Here is a 20,712-nt window from a genome sequence, read left to right as displayed (position 1 = left end):
TTAACCATAGTGGTTGCTGCTGCTGCTGTTTACCATTACTAGGAAACTATGGTCACCAGTTTCAAACCATATTTAATAGCATGGCTTGTGCTAAAGTTGATAATCATGGTTTCACAATTTGGATAAAACAGGAAGCTATGGCTAACTGAACATTTCCTGATATTTCACAGATTCTTAGTTTCAAGGCACAAGAGCTTCCTGGGCTTTCCCTCTCCACAGCTCCTTCGAACCTTAGAAGTCTGTGTGAGATTGGTGTCCAGAATGGACAACAATTAAATTAAAAGCACATTTCATGTGTCTGGATAATCTTTGTAGAAGAACTTTATAGATGAATGAAGGAAATAACATTGAACTTCTTATTGTGTGGCATCTGAGCACCATGAGCTATGCAAATTCACAATATAAACCATATTATTTTTTGTATTTCTGATTTGGGGTGCCCATGAGTGGTGTCCAATTTTCTCTCAGTATAGAACGACTACACCTTAGTACAAGGGGTTGAAATTCAAAGCAAGCAAGCAAACAGTTGTGAACTGAGACCACTATTTGTGACCTAGGTCACTTCCAGCCTATTAGTATTTGGGGAGTAAAATTCATGTTACACAACTGTAGAGCAAAAAAATTGCTCCCTACCCCCCCCCCCCCAAATCTGGATTGATGGAACATTGTATGCTGCCCTAAAAAGGAGGGTAGAATTGTTACGATATAGAAGCAATGCAGCTGCAAACTGGTAGCTTGAAAACAAAACATGATGGGAATGTTGGGGCTGTCCGTGGGAAACAGTGGGACAGTCAGTTCACAGGGCAATGCACCGGAATTTGCTCAGAGTGTAATTTGAGCTCTTCCTCTTGTGTATGTACAGGAAGTACAGGAAGACCTTGTCACTTGACTGCTGGAGATTGAAGAGTATAGACATGTTTTCTGTAATGCTGCAAAGACAGAAATAAAGGCATGTAAATACATTTCTGTCTATCTCCTTTCCCTGCCGGGGGAGCAGGAGGGAGGGGGTGTGTTCTTCCCATGTTTGGGAAGAATCGCCTATCGAGACCTAGCCTGAATCTTGCTGGGGAATGCAGCCAGGGAGGTCAACAGGAGACCAAGCCTGGGAGAGTTGCCAGTTTCTCCCGATAAAGGCTTGATTTCCGACAAGAATAACCTGCCCACAAAAAATCAAAATAAATGCTCAATAAACAGGTGGTTGTGCAAGCAGCCTTGCTAGTAACCACAGCTGTCCTCTGCCATTCTGCTTCTGCTGAGGCAAAGCCTTTGCTTTGTAAATTGCTGTATTTGCTTTATGTGTTACCTTCCTATTTCAGCTTACATGGTCTTTTCTTTGCATTGCAATTTGCTACATCATGCTGCCTAACCTGACTTGCACTTTGATTTCTTCAGCTGAATGAGAAACCCATTGGTCTCCTCACTTCTGAGGAATGTTTTGTTGTCCACCCAAACAGGTGCATCTCTTGATCTTTGCATTGGTATGAAGAGTTTAGCAGAAATTGAAGTGCAACAGATTGAAGGATTTAGATATGTGTGCTGCAGTGTTCAAAAGGCTTTCAATTCAATCCTCTTTTCTTGGAGGGGATTTTGCCTTCCAGGCTGTGTAAAATTAGTTGCTGAGCCACCAATTAAGTTCTAAAGTGTGATGATGCTTTGCAGTTTGGGATGTAGCCAAGTACCAGATAGACAATGGTAAATCTACACCAGTATTAAGTGCAAATAATGCAGGTAAAATAACAAGAGAAGCACCTTAAGATCGAAGATGAATTAATATACTGGAGGGACTGATAGACGTCACAGAAGTGTGTTCCCAGTTTAAAATTCAATTTTTTTCAACATATCCTTCTCCAACCTCAGTTAATCTACCACTTCTCAAGTGGTCACAACTAACTCTGTGCAAATTCAGGCTTTGCTTTTCTGTGTTCTGCCTTTCTTGGTAGCTGCAGAGGCATATCAAAACTGGCTAATGAGTTAGACAGGATGAGCTAATGTGGATCCATTGTCTTAAAAAAGAAAAACAGAAAAGGAAAAGAAACATGGGGTGATTTAAGCAATTATTTGTATGGTTAGTTCTGATTATGTTTTTTCGTTACAAGTTTCTTAGGTGTTACAGCTTCCCTGCTCCTTCTTTTCTTTGTATGTGTGGCATCTGAATGGTGTTAATGGGAGTGTCTTCCTCACTTACTTACCTAATTTCCATGATGGAGGGGAGGGGAGGGGAGGAGGGGTCTCACATCTGAACAGAATAGCTAGCGCAAATATATATATATATATATGGGCTACATCCAGGTGAAGAAATATGCCAACAGCTCAGGACCACAATACCTCAAGGACTGCCTCTTTCCATGTGAATCTACCCAGACCCTGAGATCACCTTCTGAGGCCCTTCTACATGTGCCTCCTCCAAGAGAGGTCCAGAGAGTGGCAACATGAGAATGGGCCTTTTCTGCAGTGGCTCCCCTTCTTTGGAATGCTCTCCCCAGGGACGTTCGCCTGGCGCCTTCATTATACACCTTTAGGTGCCAGGCAAAAACGTTCCTCTTTAGCCAGGTCTCTGGTTGATTTGATTGACATCCCATGCCCTTTTAAAATGTGTTTGGGGTGTGTGTGTTATTGGGCTGCTGTTGGGTTTTTTTTATTATGTGCTTTGTGGTTTTATACAGTGGTACCTCTGGTTACAAACTTAATTCGTTCCAGAGGTCCGTTCTTAACCTGAGGTACCACTTTAGCTAATGGGGCCTCCTGCTGCCGCTGCACCACCACCGTGTGATTTCTCATCCTGAGGTAAAGTTCTTAACCTGAGGTACTACTTCTGGGTTAGCGGGGTCTGTAACCGAAGTGTTTGTAACCCAAGGTGTTTGTAACCCGAGGTATTCTGATTTTATCCTGTGAACCACCCTGAAACCTTCGGGTATAGGGTGGTATATAAATTCAATTAAATAAATAAATGGCTACGTAACTTTAAAAAGTGCACTGAGAACTGTACACTGGCAACACAGCAACATTAACATCCTAAGTAACAACATACAGGAAACAGTGGTGAAGAAGCAATCTAAGGAGCAGAACTTACCACTTCTTCATGGGTGGCACCTTCTACGTTTATGCCATTAACCTAAAAATGTCACAAAATGGTTATTTGAAATATCGGATTAATATCAGAATGTTATACAAGTATCAAAATAGTAGCATACTTTTGAAGCAGTTGTGTAGAGTAAACTGACCTGTATTACTGCATCTCCTATAAATAACATTCCTGACTGGTCCGCTGCAGAGTTATTTGAAGAAAAGAAAAACCACACATTAATTGAGAGACTTGCAATAAGGACATATTTCTTGCAGCAGTTTGTCTTAAGCAGGGTTATTGTACAAGTCACTTCTACAACTGCCTCTCTTGTAAAAATGCCAGCAGCATAGCAATCACCCAGCAAAGCTAAATAGATTGGTAGCAATTCTAAGGAAATTAAGAGGGCTGATTTCCAGTCACAAAAGATTATTTAATATGGAACACAAATGTCACTTCCCACTAATGATGGATTTCATTAAATTATGGAGGAAATATAATTCACATTTTTCATTAGCTTTGGTAGGACAGTAAAATAGGAATTCTGCCTCCCTTGTTCTTTCCTCCTGAAAAGATGTGCAGAGGCTGTTTTAATCAAGGAGGTTGCACAAAGAATTTAATAAAGCAATTTAGTGTGAACTTTGAATCCACTTCACTGAATAGAGTAACCCGATATATTATTTCAACCAGTAATTTGCGAAGTTTCTGCAACACGAAATTAATGTGAATGTCACCTTGCCAGCTGCATGCATAACTAAAGCAGCATACAATCTCTCCTATTCTAAGAAACACGGTTTTTTAAAGCCTTGCCTCACATCATAGCACTGTTGTTTTTCCACTCATATTTTCAATGGCTTCCTAGAACGTTGCTCTAATTAGAAAAAGGAAATAGTTAAAAGCGGCATAAATCAAGGTCTGTGGTCTAGTTCAGAGATGTGCTGCTGCCCTCAGTTTTCCTACAAGTCAACAATGATGGTTCACTCTGGACTGACTCCCTCCTCCTTTCAAAAATCTGGATGTTCATGTAATTACCAACACCCTGTAAGTCTCCAAACCTTCTTCCCTGGCACTGCCTGCTGTAATGGCTGTCATCGCAGCAGCAGACATGGTAGGCGGGATCTCTCTCTCTCTTCTTTCTCCATGCCTCTGCCTGTCACTGGGATCAAATGCTGCCATGGCAACGTTCAAGTCACCAGAAACCCCAAGGAAATCTGATTTCCATACTAACATCAGGTGCCCTTGGGAAACTGCAGGCCCACAACTCCAGAGACCCAATGCGTTTCCCCCTAGGAAATTTGGTGCTCTGGGGAACTTAGCAGATCCGGGGCTCCGAGCTTGTGAGACCCTTTCAAGTGTCGAGCAGGAGTGGGAAGAAAATACGTCCCCATTCAGATTTACCACCAACAGAGTGGAAGTTGTTTCCTGCTGGTATCTTACCATTCTGCTTTGTTAAATATGCGAATATAGAAATCATACGGGAGGAGGACCCTGCTTCATGATTCATTTCCAGTGAACCAGCATTTGCGCTCCTTCCCACCAGGTGATAGGCAGATGAAAGGATTGACACAGATAGCTCCAGAAGTGTATTTATGCAAATTAATGAGGAAGAGTCTATGAATGGCTGCTAAGTATGATGACTATACTGTCTCCAGGAACAGAGGCACAATGCATCTGAATACCAGTTGCCAGGCATCCACAGTCAGAGAGGGCTACCATCCCCATTTGCTGTTTGTGGACTTCCCAGAAAGGTATCTTGTTTGGCCACTGTGTGAAACAAGATGCTGGACTAGGTAGTCCTGTGCTCTTTCTTATGTTTTGTTGATGGCAATACCCCATCCTCACAACTGGAACAAAGCACTGAAGTCATCTGAGAATTACTATAACCAGCAGTGGTGTAGTGTGGGTTGCCAGCACCTGGAGCAAAGTGAGTATCCTCAGCACCGCTGATACACTGGATCAAAGGAGCAAGAGTTCAGCAACCTACCCGAGTGACAGCCACGGCACCCCATGAGCATCGAACATGGCAGAGAGTGGGACAGGAGATTGGTCAGGAATGGGGATCTTTCTAAAGCCCATGCAGAGGGTGCCCTAGCAAAAGGCCATCAGCCAAGTCTGCTGCTTAATCTACCCACGTGAACATTGGGAGATTTTCTGTTTGAGGGGGAGGGTGTACTATCTATCTATCTATCATCTATCTATCATCTATCTATCTATCTATCTATCTATCTATCTATCTATCTATCTATCTATCATCTATCTATCTATCTATCATCTATCTATCTATCATCTATCTATCTATCTATCATCTATCTATCTATCTATCTATCTATCTATCTATCTATCTATCATCTATCAATCATCTATCTAATTATCTATCTTTCTGCCAGGGAACTGCCATCGGCTCAGGGGCGAGAGGGGAAAAGCCGGATGGATTACAGAGAGCCCCCAAAGATTGTGGGAAGCAGCACTTCCTCATCGGAGGAAGGTAGCCACGCCTCTAGTGGAGAGGAGATGCAGGGGGCGGAGGAAGCAAGGCGGTGCCAGGACACCTTGCCTGAGCAAAGCGGGGAGGAGGGAGGTCCCCCGTTACCCAAGCCTTCCTTGCGAAGTAAGCTTCCACACAGAGAGGGGAGGTGCAGACTAGGCGTCAAGAAACTACTCTGCTGGGGAAGGTTTAAGGACTGCCCACTCTCAGATTTTGCAAGTGAATGAGCAAGACACAGAACTTAGGCACTCTGCATTCTAAAGGCTTTTATCACTAATAAGAAAGCTTTAGAACAGACTATTGAGGCATATTGCCCGATTGCTCTCGAGCAACCAACCAATACCTCTAACACTATCTATCTATCTACCATCTATCTACCTATCTATTTTTTACTATGCTATTTGTTTTCCTTTTGAAATTTTGGCACCCCTAAGGATTTTGCGCTCAGGGCAAACTGCCCCTGTGGCCCTGCCCACGCTATGCCACTGGCAACCAGGCTGATGCATCAAAAAAGCATGAGCTAGGTAAACCACTCAAATCTCATGGCTGAGAGCATGTCCCATTTTCTCTATTTTTAACAAAATTCTCTACTTTACAGAATGTGCCACTGTGAAGGCTCTGATGTTGCTTTATAATGGCAAGAGAATTATTCTCTTACAGGAATTTTCCTAAGCCCAGGATGTATTCCATGGCGTATGAGAAGAACTTGAAAAAAAAAATTCCCTTATTTAAGATGTACGTGACCGTGCATTGATGAGTTGTTCCTTTTCTTTTTGAGGAAAACAAGTACATTCTGTACAGTTTGATTGGCAGGAGTTTGTGATTAGCTCCCACTACAAAAAAAAGAAAAAAAAGAAAAAAAGATTGCTACATAATGGCGCTTTTATTCTGGTTTTCTATATCAAGAAAAGTAAGACATGGAATAAAGTGGCCTAGAAATATGGCTTTCTGAAAGTTTGAAAAATGGCTCAGATACATACTAGAGGGCTGAATTATGGTTATTTCTGTTATTGGGTAAACAAAAGCACAACACAAAAAAATGTAACCCAAACAACATGAGTAAGGCTTTTAAAAAATCTTTTTAAAAATTGTCTTTCACAGCAAAATGAATACAACTGAGTGTCCTACAGTAAAGTCCAAGCTGCCTTTTCATAAATTGTACCCTAGGAAAGCACAGTTACTACTCTTTTGTGCTAAATGTGTGCTATTAGGAATACAGAGGCTTTTCAAACTGAATCAAAACATTTTTCAAAAACTGTATGTCTGCCATACTGAAAGAATACAGAGTGTTCCTAAAGTCTAATGTAGTCCACTTGGTAAGGTTATATTTTCCTCTCATTTTGTTTCACACTGCTATATTTTAAAGCATGGCAATATGCTTAGTTCTTCAGTTCTACTGCATTCCAAGAAATTACTATATGTAGGCATGACAGATGGTAAAGAAAACAGAATCTGATCAACAGCGCAAAAAGAAAGCAGTATGAGAATTTCGGAAATGTTATGAGTAAACTCTAGTGTGCGCTTACCAGAATTTGCTCTTTTCTTTTGCTTTTGGAATACCATTTGCATAGACACTGTACATTAAGCTGATCCATCTAATGCAGTACTCTCAACTTGACAGGCAGTGGTCATACACTGGTCTTTTCCCTTCAGCATTGCTCTTCTGGCAAACCATGGCTTAGCTCCCAGCAGTTCGGTGGCAGGAAGACCAGAGCAAAGTGGCCAAAATCTCCTTTCCAGGAGTCTGGATGCTTGTGCTAAGTCATGGTTTGGCTTAGGGTTATGTGCAAAGTAGTTCAACAAGGAAGCAACTCCCCTGTGTTTATACAAAGTTCTTGCAATACTTCTGTAGTAAAGTTAGTATTATTTAGAAAATTATTCTTTGGTCAAGCAAAAGGGAGTGAGGCCTTGTGGGAGTTTCTCCAGCCACAAGGACCCTGGGAAAGGAGTTGTGTATCTTTAAAACCCCAGACTAGCTGACTCCTCAGCTGAAAGGTTTATTAGAACCAAGGAAGTCTTGATTTAATGAAAGAACTAACACCTGAGTTCGATGGTGTAAACATCCCCCCCCCAATGATGCTATCTGTCCTTGAATTGCTTGGGAATGTGTTTCTGGCTAATTTCCACAGGAGGGAGGAAGCCCTTTGATTTAAAGTTTAAATTCCAAATTGGCCCAGCTGTCAAGAGGTAAATTGATTGACTAGCAAGCTGGTCATTGGCGCATTTGAAAATAATTTGAGTCTTATGATTGGCTTGAAAGTTACGACGCAGGTTGCGGATTGGGAATAAAAGATCAGAGGATTATCTGCTCTTTGCTCTTTGCCCTTACTCTGCAAATCGCAAAGATGCCAGGCTCTATTGTTCCAGCTTAATAGGCCACTATTCATCTTTTGAGATGGAGATCTTCAATCGTCTTCGACTAGCAGAGTCCTAAAGAACATCAACTGTCCTATCTTGTGTTAGAGTTGTGAGTATGTAGACTTAGTTATACTATACCAATTTGTTATTTTTTTATCTGTAACGTCCAAAAGAGTGCCTGCTATTCTAGCATGTTTCTTATGTTATTTTAAAATAAACCTTTTAAGAATGAAACTGTTTTTAGTTTGTGTGCCTTTCCGGGGGGAATAGCTAAGTCCTAGCCTTACGCCTGGTTACGCTCTACCGTAGAACTTCTGCCTGCAAGTCTGTGGATGCAGCTTGCGGAGTAGGGGGGACGGCCAAGATAACGGGTCACAGCCTTCTCCCTGGGTTGTGACTTTGGGTCCCCTGGACAAGAGGGAGTGGTGGCAGCTCTACTGAGGCTTGTTTGTTCTGTTTGATAAAAGTAACTCGTCTGCCAACCCTGCCCTGGTGCGTCCTTGCCTGGCCGGAGAGCAGAGGCAGGAGAAGGGAGGGGCAAGAGGTTGGAGGTGACCGTTACTACAACTTCAGCAACCAATTCTCAATGACCGAAGCCGAGCCATATTTCAGCCAGAAGATATAACCAAAGGTCAAGCACTTTTAGTTCCAATTTTCCAACAGGAAAAATCAAACGCTGCTAATAGCTGGATCCTATGCAGGTCTGCTTAAACTCATTGATTTCAATAAATCACTTACCTCTGCATAGGATCAGGCCTTAAGTCTTTTCCCACAGAAGAAGAAGAGGAGGAGGAGGAGGAGGAGGAGGAGGAGGAGGAGGAGGAGGAGTTTGGACTTGATATCCTGCCTTTCACTCCCCTTAAGGAGTCTCAAAGCGGCTAACAATCTCCTTTCCCTTCCTCCCTCATAACAAACACTCTGTGAGGTGAGTGAGGCTGAGAGACTTCAGAGAAGTGTGACTAGCCCAAGGTCACCCAGGAGTTGCATGTGGAGGAGCAGGGACGCAAACCCGGTTCCCCAGATTACGAGTCCACCACTCTTAACTGCTACACCATGCTGGCTCTCAGTACTTAAGTCTTTTCCCTTCAAAGCACTTAACTTTGGCTGGTAGAGTTGGGATTGCATTGTCCAAAATGGCCCATGGAATTGCTTCCACCAGAGAGATCAGAATGCATGTCAACAATGGTTCATCCCAATGCTGCCATCCTTGCAGCTTGTGACTCTTATAACCATACAAGTTGATTTACTTCTGTATGACTGAATGTGCAGAACCATGTAAGGCTCGTCTTAGTCTTAAAAGCCACCTTGCAATCACCAGAGCTTAGAAGTCTGAACATTAAGATCCATAACTGGAACACAGATCCAACTCCCTAATGGTTACCTAGTGCTTGTTCGCTGTACCTGCTGCAGTTCAGAAGCAACCACAGAAAAGTACTTCTGCAATACAGGTACATGTTCACCCCCCAAATCCACTACATGAGCAATACACAGCCATTCCCAAATACCTTACATGGCATCTCATCCAAATTTTGACTTTTCAAGTTAGACTAAAAACTAAAGTTTGCCTGCCAGGAAGACAGAGCTGTTTCTGCTGCTGAAGCTATCATGGATTAATAGGATGATGCTTCTCCTGTGATTTCTTGCTACCTCTGGATAATGGAAAAACTCATGCTGCCAATCTGATCATTTTATCTTAAACGTATTTTATCTTGTAGCTGCATTCTGTTTCCCCCCAGATGGCACATCAATCAAAACACAGCTCCATAGACTTTATTTACCGCATCATGGTTATTATATTGGTATAGTGCTCAAACATAAGCTTGCTATAGTGGCGATAAAGAAACAATAGTATGAATTTGCAATACCCGCAATATTAACTTAAAACAGCACTGAAGGGGAAAGTGGGGAAAGGATTACAGTTTTAAGTCTTCCAACTTAATAAACTTTGACAACACCAAAGTGTGAAATGAAGCTCATAAATGATTTAGAGGCTCCTGGAACAATACACTGTTTATTACACATAGATTTCCTTCTTCCTTTGGGAAAGCTCAGAGCGGTTTATATGCTGTTCTTCCATCCTGCCACTGGCCAGGCTAAGACCTGCTAAGTTATTCTGTAACAGCATAATGAACCCTAAGGCGATAACATATAAATTACAAAGTCCTACTTTCTTCATAAGTAGATCTGTAGAAGAAGAAGAAGAAGAGTTTGGATTTGATATCCCGCTTTATCAGTACTCGAAGGAGTCTCAAAGCGGCTAATGTTCTCCTTTCCCTTCCTCCCCCACAACAAAGACTCTGCGAGGTGAGTGAGGCTGAGAGACTTCAGAGAAGTGTGACTAGCCCAAGGTCACCCAGCAGCTGCATGTGGAGGAGCGGAGACGCGAACCTGGTTCACCAGATTACGAGTCCACCGCTCTTAACCACTACACCACGCTGGCTCTCTGTATTTAACAAACAGTAGCCTTGCACACATATTCTTTCATTGCTTACAAAAAGCATGATGCAACAGATAAACACCAAGAACTATGGAGACTGTCTATTAATACCATTTTTGTAAAGCCATACTCCATGCTAAGAACACCCATGTGTTATATTGCTTCTCTTTTAAAGTGCCACAGAGATTTATCTCAAGAGGAGCTGCTGGCAGCAACAGTCAACTGACATGACTCCATAAATTCTACACAAAATGTAAAGCTTTTTAGAATTCTCTTATGTCAAACTATGGTTTTATGCTACTTTCGCTTTACAAGGGGAAAAAAAGTCAACTCTGTGTTGTTGTTTTTAACCAATTCAAGGAAGTGGACCTTTTATTTATTTTTTTAAAAGGTTTCTTACTTCCATTACTTCAATGAAGTACTAAATCCACTACTTTGGGCAAAGAAAGAAAACCTCATCTCAAGCAACTAAAATGCATTCTAATATCTGAGAACAGGGAGGATAGTACCAACATGGACATGATTAATACCACAGGTAAAAGGCTTACTGAACTGAATAATGTGGCACTGAATCCACGGAAGTAATGAATATTTAAAGTTTTATAAGGAAATAAAAGAGAGGCAGACTTGCGTCTTCAATCTTTCTATTCAAAGGTTGGCACTGGAGGCCAACGAGAGATCTTATTATTTCTTGTTTCAAGACAGTGGGAAGGAGATACGCGAAAACAAAAGGGCAGAACTGAATGTGCACAGGTAATGGAAGGGATGTTTCCTACTGAGCTACACAGCTTAAGACGAAATGGAAAAAAAACCCATGATTTATTATTAACAGGTACTATCAACTCATTAATTTTCCTGCAGTTATTTTTGTGGCTCCACATTTTGCCCTTGATATCTTAGATGCAAAATCGTTTCTAATCACAGGGATATTTCGTGCAGCGCACAAAGGAAAAAACCAACACTTTTTCCTTGTACGATAAAATGTAATCTTAACACCTGATTTGTAAAGTAGAGCTGCCACAAGTTTATTGGAGGGGAGGGAATTTTGTTTGCCCCAGTGAGTTTTATCAGGGCTTTCCGATTTGTGGTTGTGACATGCCAAAAATGGCTTGAGCCACAATGTGGGAATCTACAGTCTTGAAGACTTGCCTGAGTGATTCCAGCTGAGAAGCCCACCTGTTTAGAATTTCCCATGTGAACCATTAAAAAGGCTATCTTCTTTCATTAGATAGGATTTCATCAGACAGAGGTGGCCAAACCTGGCCCTCCAGCTGTTTTTGGACTACAACTCCCATCATCCCTAGCTAGCAAGACCAGTAGTCAGGGATTATGGAAATTGTAGTCCTAAAGCAGCTGGAGGGCCAATTTGGCCCCCACTGTCATAAGAGTGTTAAAGAGGAGGGGACAGAGACATCACATGAAAATTCCACGCCTTTTCTGTTGGAGAAGGGGCGGGCATAAGGCACTACCAGAATCTGAGCTGGAGGATTTGGATGCATGCTTGTACATATGTAAAATAAAGACTGTATATATGTATCTCTGAGTGAGCAGAGGCATTTCTTGCGGAGAGCATTCACAAGCCATCACACTACCCCCTTGAATCTCACCCTCTCCTTGACAATAACCCCACAGGATAGCAACATGCCATGATGTCCAGACACAGGCAAACAGGGTACGCTCATTCTCGTACTGCCACACCATGCATAAATGCATTTTAAAATGTTTAAAATTAACAAATGCATTTCAAATTTAAAGCAGTCTTCATTCATTGACTTACTCTGATCACAGAATCCCACAAAGACCAGGACCACAGTGAGTAAATAAGAATTCAGCACTAGTGTTTCATGAGTGTGACATCCCCCCCCCCCCGATTAAACTGAATATATCAGTTTTAATATCTATCATCTATCATCTGTCTGTCTGTCTGTCTGTCTGTCTGTCTGTCTGTCTGTTTTGGCATTCAGTAGAAATTGCTCTGCTAAAAGACAGCATGTTCAATGGATTCCCAGGGTGTGTGGGGGGTGTGTGTGTCCCCATTGCAACAAATAGCCTCTGGCATAGTTTAGTGAACTATATTCACCACTCAGTTTGAACAGAATTCATTTCGTATTGTTTTTGCTGCTTGTCTGACTCCACATGCTGTATCAGATAAGGGCACAGTGGAACTGCAAAGGTTTAGAACGTTGCAAGCCTGCAACTTCTACAGAAATTGGATAGTGGGCAAAAGAGCATCATCACAATGGTGTCAACATTCTGTGACTGCGTGGCTTGGAAAAGCATTTCTGCAGCCCGTCCAATAGTTGTGTGTATGTGTGTACACATACATAACTAGGAAAATGAAACAACCAGGCTTTAGCCACATAAAAAGTTGCCTTCAACGTGTTGCTATGACTTTCCCCATTCATTTTCAGGGTTGGTTTGGGTAGGCTATCCAGACGCCTCCAGTTTCTTTTTTAAAACAACTTTTCTCTAGAACACGCACTTTCATTTTACTGCTCCATTATTACATTTCGCTGTCAGCTTACAGTATAAGCATTCTTCTTCCTTCTTTTCCACCTAGCTCATTTACTGAGGGGGTGAAACACATTCATTTTTTCCTCCCTCACATGCTATTTTTATGCCATATACAAGACAGTATCTCTGTGGAGGTTGTATTAAAAGAATGCTTTTGTTCACTTAGGTTTCACATTCATTTTATTTTAATATTTGTGTAAAGGGGGCATGTTGCAAGCAAATCAGCATTTAAAATTCATGTTGAAGCTTTATTTGTGTTTGGGTTAATTTATATTTATGTTACCTTGTACTACTTTTATTCTGTTAAACTTTTGTTTTGTGATGAGTTAATGTCCAAGGGAATCTATACCGGAACCCTGTATTAAAAGCAAAATGAAATATTTAGTGAATCTACATACGTTTCAACATTTTGGGACAGAAAACTGGGATGTGTATCTTCCTGGTTGTGCTCTCGTGTGAGTCACATCGACTGCATGAGAGCACAGAATTCATGTGGGGGCTCTGTGATTTTGCACAGATCCCTGTAGAGATCATGGAACCCAAAAATGGGAAGTCCTGATATCATGAAGGCAGTTCAGGGGTATGGAACTGGAGAAACTGCGATGATTGCTTTCCCCCACCCCACTCCCATATCCTGTGTTTTTTGAAATGTGGATTGCTGAACTGGGCAACTTCATCAAACCTAGACAAAATTAAGTGGGAACAGAGAAAAACCTACAGACTACTTCTTTGGAGAAGCTGAAGAGCACAATGGGAAACCTGTGAGCCTCCATATGTTGTTGGACTACAATTCTTATCATCCCAGCCACTAGCCAGGCATCTGGGCCTGGTGGGAGCTGGAGGAGTGATGGATTTACTATCCCTGCTGTAGAAGATAGGAGTTCTGCTAATCAAGGGGCTGCTCTCCTGAACCCTTCAACAGTCTTGAATGGGGCAGGCCCCAACAATTGCTCTGTGAACACAGTACTATGAAGCTTCCAACCTTCCCAAAGGACTCTTCTCTCCAAGCTGCTTAAGTTCTATGTGGTTTTAAAAGTGTGGTGCCAGATTTTCCCTCCATGCTGGATTTTGCTACCTCTGGTTTCTGAGAATGCACAATAAGAACTGCTGATTGAAGCAACGGTGCTAAGTATACCCTTAGTCACAGACAGAATTTGCAAATAGAAACAAGATGTTTTAAAAGGGCACAGATCACAGAAATAGAGCATGTTTAAGTGCTGGCCAGCTTTGATAAGCATCTCTCAACCTCCTTATGGAAAATGGGGTAGAACAAAATAAAATACCGTATTTTTTTTGCACCATAACACTCACTTTTTTCCTCCTAGAAAGTAAGGGGAAATGTCTGTCCGTGTAATGGAGGGAATGCCTACGGGTGGCATGCCTACGGATTTTCCTCCTCTAAAAACTACGTGCGTGTTATGGTCGGGTGCGTGTTATAGAGCGAAAAATACGGCAATACTGGACACACTGAAAAAGGAAGGCAGCAAGAGTAGGAAACTAGTTCCAGAAGTTGCAAAACATGGTGGCATGGGGAGAAATTTCCAGATGACAGCACATGTTCAAATTGGCATTTATTTGTCTATTAACCAATCTATATACTGCTTTACGAGGTGGAACTGGCCTTTCAAGGCAATGTACAGAATTTCATGCAACACAATCGTAGCCATAATTCAACTAAAACCACATTGCAGCACCATAAAACTTAAGAAGATCACAAGAACCTGCTAGATGAGAGCAATTCACATCTAGTCCAGCATCCTGCTTCTAGTGGCCAAGCGGATGTGCATGGGAAGCCCACAAGAAGGATATACCTGTAGTCAATTGGGCTCAATGCCTCTCTTTGATGTACAGAGCAACATCTCCTCCAGCAAATCCTTCCCTGTCCATCTTGTAGCATCGGGATGTTGGGATACTGCCAGGGAGACAGAGGCCATCATGCAGGCCTACACATCGTCCCCGGACGTCCTCCGGTCTCCCGTTGGAACAGCATCAGTCAATTAGCGACACGAGCCTCAGACACATTCCAAGACTCGTGCACATCCTTTTCAGCATTCTCCACAACGGAAGATTCACCCAGGAGAGCATATATACAGCTTTATTCAACGTTGGTCAGAACAAAGGAAAAACATGACTGCTTGCATCCATGTCGAGGAAAACAGCCAGAACAAAAGCTATATATAAAACGGAAACTCTCAGTGAGCAGGAAGTACACAGGCATGTGACACACAACAGCCTGTTCCCTTTTTAAGGAGGAACGGAAATATCCTAACACGGGATGTCTCACTGTTTACTCCATTCCACTAGGTTTCCATTACACTCAAGCATATCTATGCTCTCTTTTAATACACTAAGCCAAGAGTTTGTCTAAGGTGTCTGAGGCAAAATGGGAAGCTGCCGCCGTATGCATGTGCTGTGCATTGCCCACCCCTGCCAAAGCCTCGCTTGCCAAGGTTGCAAGGATGTGGGTTCTGATGAGATATTGTGAGAGCCCCACATTTTTGTGGGGTTCTCGTGAGATCTCACCAGAACCCAGAAGACGTTGCAGCGGGGGTTGGGGCATGCCTGCAGGAAGGTGCCCCTTGGATTCTGCCACCAAAGGCTGCCTCAGCCTGTCTCAGGAACAGGCTTGCTAGTAACTTCGTATGGTCTGGAACCCTGTTCAGTTCTTATTGCATGTATTCCCCTGCAAGTAGCTCATGAGAAAAATTTGTCTTGCAGAGACTAGAAGTCACCAGAGCAGAGAACTAGCAAACTGATGTAGCACCAGAGATCAGGCAGATCTAGTACAACAATGCAACACCTGGGCGTGGAGGTCCAGGTATAGCCCTTCTTTAACCTGAAAACATGAGTGCCCTAGACACAAATGAGCATGAACACAGCTTTATGGTCACGTGCAAAATATGGTCCTTTATCACAATATACATGAGGCATATACTCTAGTCCTATATTCATTCATTAATTCTGTTTTCAAATTCTCCAAAAATAAGACAGTTGCATTACAATTTCTAGAAAATTTAAGCTGCTTAGAAGATGGGGGGCGGGGAGAAGCAAAGATTGTCCTAGACCAGTGATGGCCAAACTTGGCTCTCCAGCTGTTTTGGGACAACTCCCATCATCCCTAGCTAACAAGACCAGTGGTCAGGAATGATGGGGATTGTAGTCCCAAAACAGCTGGAGGGCCAAGTTTGGCCATCACTGTCCTAGACAGTATAGCTTTACTTGGAAGTGTTCCCTCCCCTATAGTATGGACGTCAACGCATCACATTATTCTGTCAGTGTAATGTATTTGCTTTGAGTAACAGTTATTTCTTTATAGGATTATTCTCACAAGACTATGTTCCTCTCTAGACAGACAACTTCACAATAATAGGCTACTTGGGATTTATTTATTTAAATAACTTATATGTAAGTTTACTCATGTACCCATGTCTAATGTTGATACCCTGAAGCATTGCTTGATTTTCATTTTCCACGTATCTCTTTCAAGGTCTGTGCCTCATTGCTGTGTTATCCCACTTTCCAAACTATTGGAAGTTTACCACAATATTTTCCCTAATTCTTTTCTATATAAGTATGGACTAATAGTAAATAATACCTCCTTTCCAAGATTGCTAACAACTGTTTCTTAACATGATTCCACACACCCCTAAATGGAGTCGAGGTTCATGTAGGAATATACAAACACAACAAGAGCAAAAATTCTCTCTGAGGATTGCTCAGATTCCTACTTTGTCATGATTGCACATTTTTGGAAGCTGAAATAGTACGCAGAGATGTAAAGCATGGCCACCGAATCTTCAGAGAATCCCCTGAGATGTACTACTGTGACTCACAATGAATTTCATTTGCGCTAGAGGTGTGAATTCTCTTTAAAAAATAAATGGCAAATGTGTTTGGAGAGGGAGTAGAATGCCTGAAACAGTGATGCTAATAGTCACAAACACCGCAAGCAGGTGAACTGGAGCTGGGATCACCCAATGAAAGCAATGGGGCAATTATAGGATGTTGCTCTTTCATAATTGCTTATAGAATTGGAACCCTCTGTCCAGTCTGTCCAAACTTGGAAAGGTGCTTTCTAATAGTGTAGAATACCTGATAATGCCAGTGTTGACAGAAAACAGCAAAGTTACAGGCAGAAGACCAAGTATCCCATTGAAATCAATAGAAAAAACAAAAATTAGTAAATGAATAAAGGATCAAAAACAAAACTAATGCAATTCAAATGAATGAAAATGAAGCAAACCAAACTTTTAAATTTAGGTTGAATATAAAAACAGGACATTTTCCCTCGTCCACATTGAATTTGCACCTGTGAATCCATATTTAATTACTGCATTTAATATCAAACTCTCCCATATGCAAGTACGCATTTGCTTTACCTGCTTGATCTTTAAATATTTTTGATATGACGACAGGCACTTTGTGCTCAGCACCACCCTGAAAGAGATAAGTGACAAGAAGAAGAGTTTTAGCTGCTCATCGCCTTCACTTTTTTGCACTACGTATCAAAAAAGAGAAGAGAAGAAAGAATTATGCATACCTTTATACTTAAGCCCAAGCCACCAACTGGTTGTCTACGAAGTTTAACAGTTCTGTGCTTTAAAAAATGGTAGAAAAAATAAATTTAGGTGAAAATACAATATTAGATGCATGCATATCGAATTTGTGCTATCTCACCTACTCTCTCTTCTCATATTCTAGAAAGCTGAAAGACTACATTCCATAAAATAATATGATATTTAATTCATAACACTATCACTAGCACAAAAGATGGGCTTTCTTCTTCATTTACTGAAGAGGGAAATTAAATCCTTTGCACCAGTTTGTACCTTGAGTTGCACAATTTTCTATGACAAATGCAATCCAGATATATGCACAGGACTTTCATGATTTTCAACCGGTTGCTCAGACTATTCCACTGCTCACAGATATGAACAGGAGCTTGTGCCACTGACCGCAGAAAACTATGCTTGTCAACTCTAAAGCATGTCCCATTGAATTTTATGTGGTTTACTCACTTGAACAGCAATCCTATACATGCACTGAACTCAATGAGGCTTACTTCTGAGTAAACTTGCAGAGGACCACACTGTGAGCACAATATGCCAATTCTCATTAAAGGAATGGGTGCAACAATATAAATGTTTGATTGGACTGATAAGCTTTAATTTAAAATTTTCTGGTTTGCCCTTGTCAAATCTCTGAAAGTTTAAAAATACAGAGCATTGCTTCTAGTGTATGTTTGTACAAAAGTTTGTATTCTTCGCTGATATCAGTTATACCCTTGATTTCCATTTTTAGTTTTCAAATCAATCTTTTTCCATATCCAGCTGACTTTCCTGCAGTGAGCTACCCTACTCATATTAATCTATTTCTCATGGTTATTTCTTCAATATTTTTTTTTTTTAAAAAAAGCAGGTACGTGAGATAAAATCTTTATGGACATCTTCTGTAGCAATCTATCTCACGTTTAATAGCACCTTGCATTTTTGACATTTTATTCATGCTCACTTTTCTTGGTACTTGACATAATAATGGAACACGAAGAGCTTCATTTTATCTATTGACAGTAAATGTATAGTAATACTGTTTAGCAACATGCTGAGTGCAGCTGTAGCCGCAATGCCTTTTCTCATCACCGGGAGCAGATATGGTTGGATATTTCAATGTTGTTGTTGTTGCTATCATTATTATTATTATTATTATTATTATTATTATTCACTCTGTATAGAGGAAAATTATTGTTCGGATATTTATATTATATTTATTATATTACGTTTCATTTTACCAAAACTGTTGCTTCATTTGTTTTCTAAGGAAACACCTGTAAGTCTGATTAATTTCCACAAAGCCTTCTGCAGAGTTTTATTTTGACACATATATGAAAAAGAAACTGACATCATCAGCTTGAGGAAAGAACTTGTTGCATTGTTGCTTTGGTGCTGTACTAGCAAAGCAAGTTCAACATTCCCAACAGTGGTGTGCAGTGAAATTTTTCGTAAGGGAACAGTTAGGACGAGAGGTGCCAGTTTACGAGGGCAATTTGTGGGAGGAAAGGCATTGCGCCTCCCTCGCTAATCCGGGCAAAAGCTTCCCAGTCCTTGGAAAGGAGGTGCCAGAATTTTTGACAGGATGCTGGAGCCCTGTTGCCTCCTTCCTAAAGCTGGGCAGGCATTGAGAAGGTGGAGGGTGTGTGTGTGGTGTAGTGGTTAAGAATGGCAGATTCGTAATCTGGTGAACCGGGTTCGCTTCCCTGCTCCTCCACATGTGGCTGCTGGGTGACCTTGGGCCAGTCACACTTCTCTGAAGTCTCTCAGCCCCACTCACTTCACAGAGTGTTTGTTGTGGGGGAGGAAGGGAAAGGAGAATGTTAGCCGCTTTGAGACTCCTTCAGGTAGTGATAAAGCGGGATATCAAATCCAAACTCCTCCTCCTCCTCTTCCTCCTCCTCCTCCTCCTCCTCCTCCTCCTCCTCCTCCTCCTCCTCCTCCTCTTCTTCTTCTCTTGGACTCTGTTGGAGCATTGCATCTCCCTCCCTAGGCCGAGCAGAAGCTTCCCGGCTTAGGAAAGGAGATGCCCGGCTTGAATACTCTAACTTACCAGGGACATTTAGGGAACTAGCATATTCCCCCCTAGTCTACTGACGGCACACCACTGATTCCAAACCAACTGCATGGCTTTTATTCAGTTACAAGTACAGTGAGTTTGAATTCTGGAAAGACACGGTAACATTCCCACCCATCCCCTTCCTCTGGTTGAATATTTTTAAATATATTTAAAGAAGCAACTGAAGTCGCCTGGGAACGGAGTTGAAAATGCTGCTTTGCCTCCATAGCTTGCAAAGGGGATCAGAAAAGCGAGGTCACATCATCATCTCAGCACTAGTTTTAAGGGACTACTGAATCTGAGAAATTGGTCGTGTTTGCATGTAATGCTAAGCCAAACCATGGCTTAGTATGAAGAAGAAGAAGAAGAGTTTGGATTTGATATCCTGCCTTTCACTCCCCTTCAGGAGTCTCAAAGCGGCTAACAATCTCCTTTCCCTTCCTCCCCCACAACAAACACTCTGTGAGGTGAGTGGGGCTGAGAGACTTCAGAGAAGTGTGACTAGCCCAAGGTCACCCAGCAGCTGCATGTGGAGGAGCAGAGATGCGAACCTGGTTCACCAGATTACGAGTCTACCGCTCTTAACCACTACACCACACTGGCTCTCCAGTATGAGCATGCTGGCTCCCAGATCGGGGCTTACAGCTGCTCTGCTCCTTTAGGCTCAGCTAAGTGTGGCAGCCAAACTCTCTTCTCCTTAACTGTCATCCTGGGTTCAGATGACACGAGAAGGGAAACTTTGGCTTAGCTGCTGCACTGAGCTAAAAGAACTTGAGAGGAGGAAAGCAGCTACAAGCTCAGCTCTGAGAAGCAGCACATTTGCACAGGGCCAGGGAGACAGTTTGGCTTACTGTGATGCACAATCCAGGACATTTTGCAAGTCTCAGATTACAGTTATTTAGCCTGACAAATTGCAATTAGTCATTCAAGAAAAGAAATAATAAAGAGTAGTGCACTGAAAGTGCTCTGCAATTAAATTATAATGAATATGTGCATACCAGCTACACTTAACTAATATAACTGATATTTAATCCAGATGTACAGAATCTATCATCTCGTAAGGCATCAAATCAAATGTTAAGAAGGACTGCAGCATTTTAATATTTTGAGGTTGAATTTTGTTAATTAGCAGCATGGTTGATTAAGTAGTATCTAAATATATCCAGATAATGGGGAAATGAGCAATTAAATCTTAACTTATTTTAAATGCCAGTTATTTTAATTAAAATACTCAACAGGGGAAAGAAATCA

At 41.7% G+C, this 20,712-nt stretch overlaps 2 protein-coding genes across 5 annotated transcripts in view; both read right to left on the bottom strand.

Annotated features, from left to right (window-relative positions):
* TPO (thyroid peroxidase) overlaps positions 1–20,712 on the bottom strand; it is a 550,495-nt gene that overhangs the window by 198,053 nt on the left and 331,730 nt on the right. The window lies entirely within an intron of this gene.
* SNTG2 (syntrophin gamma 2) overlaps positions 1–20,712 on the bottom strand; it is a 218,689-nt gene that overhangs the window by 102,398 nt on the left and 95,579 nt on the right. For 3 of the 4 annotated variants that reach the window (XM_083730447.1, XM_083730445.1, XM_083730446.1), the window contains exons 3-6: positions 17,396–17,452; positions 17,235–17,292; positions 3,222–3,265; positions 3,071–3,112 (exon numbers count right to left, since the gene is read on the bottom strand). In XM_083730447.1, coding sequence (XP_083586573.1) covers positions 3,071–3,112; positions 3,222–3,265; positions 17,235–17,292; positions 17,396–17,452 — 201 coding nt within the window. The remainder of the gene's footprint in view (positions 1–3,070; positions 3,113–3,221; positions 3,266–17,234; positions 17,293–17,395; positions 17,453–20,712) is intronic. The other variant, XM_083730448.1, reaches the window with a different exon arrangement.

Source organism: Podarcis gaigeae (genome assembly GCF_964106915.1).
Source record: "Podarcis gaigeae genome assembly, chromosome: 3".
NCBI classification, from domain to species: domain Eukaryota; kingdom Metazoa; phylum Chordata; class Lepidosauria; order Squamata; family Lacertidae; genus Podarcis; species Podarcis gaigeae.
This window is presented reverse-complemented; position numbering and strand designations above follow the sequence as displayed.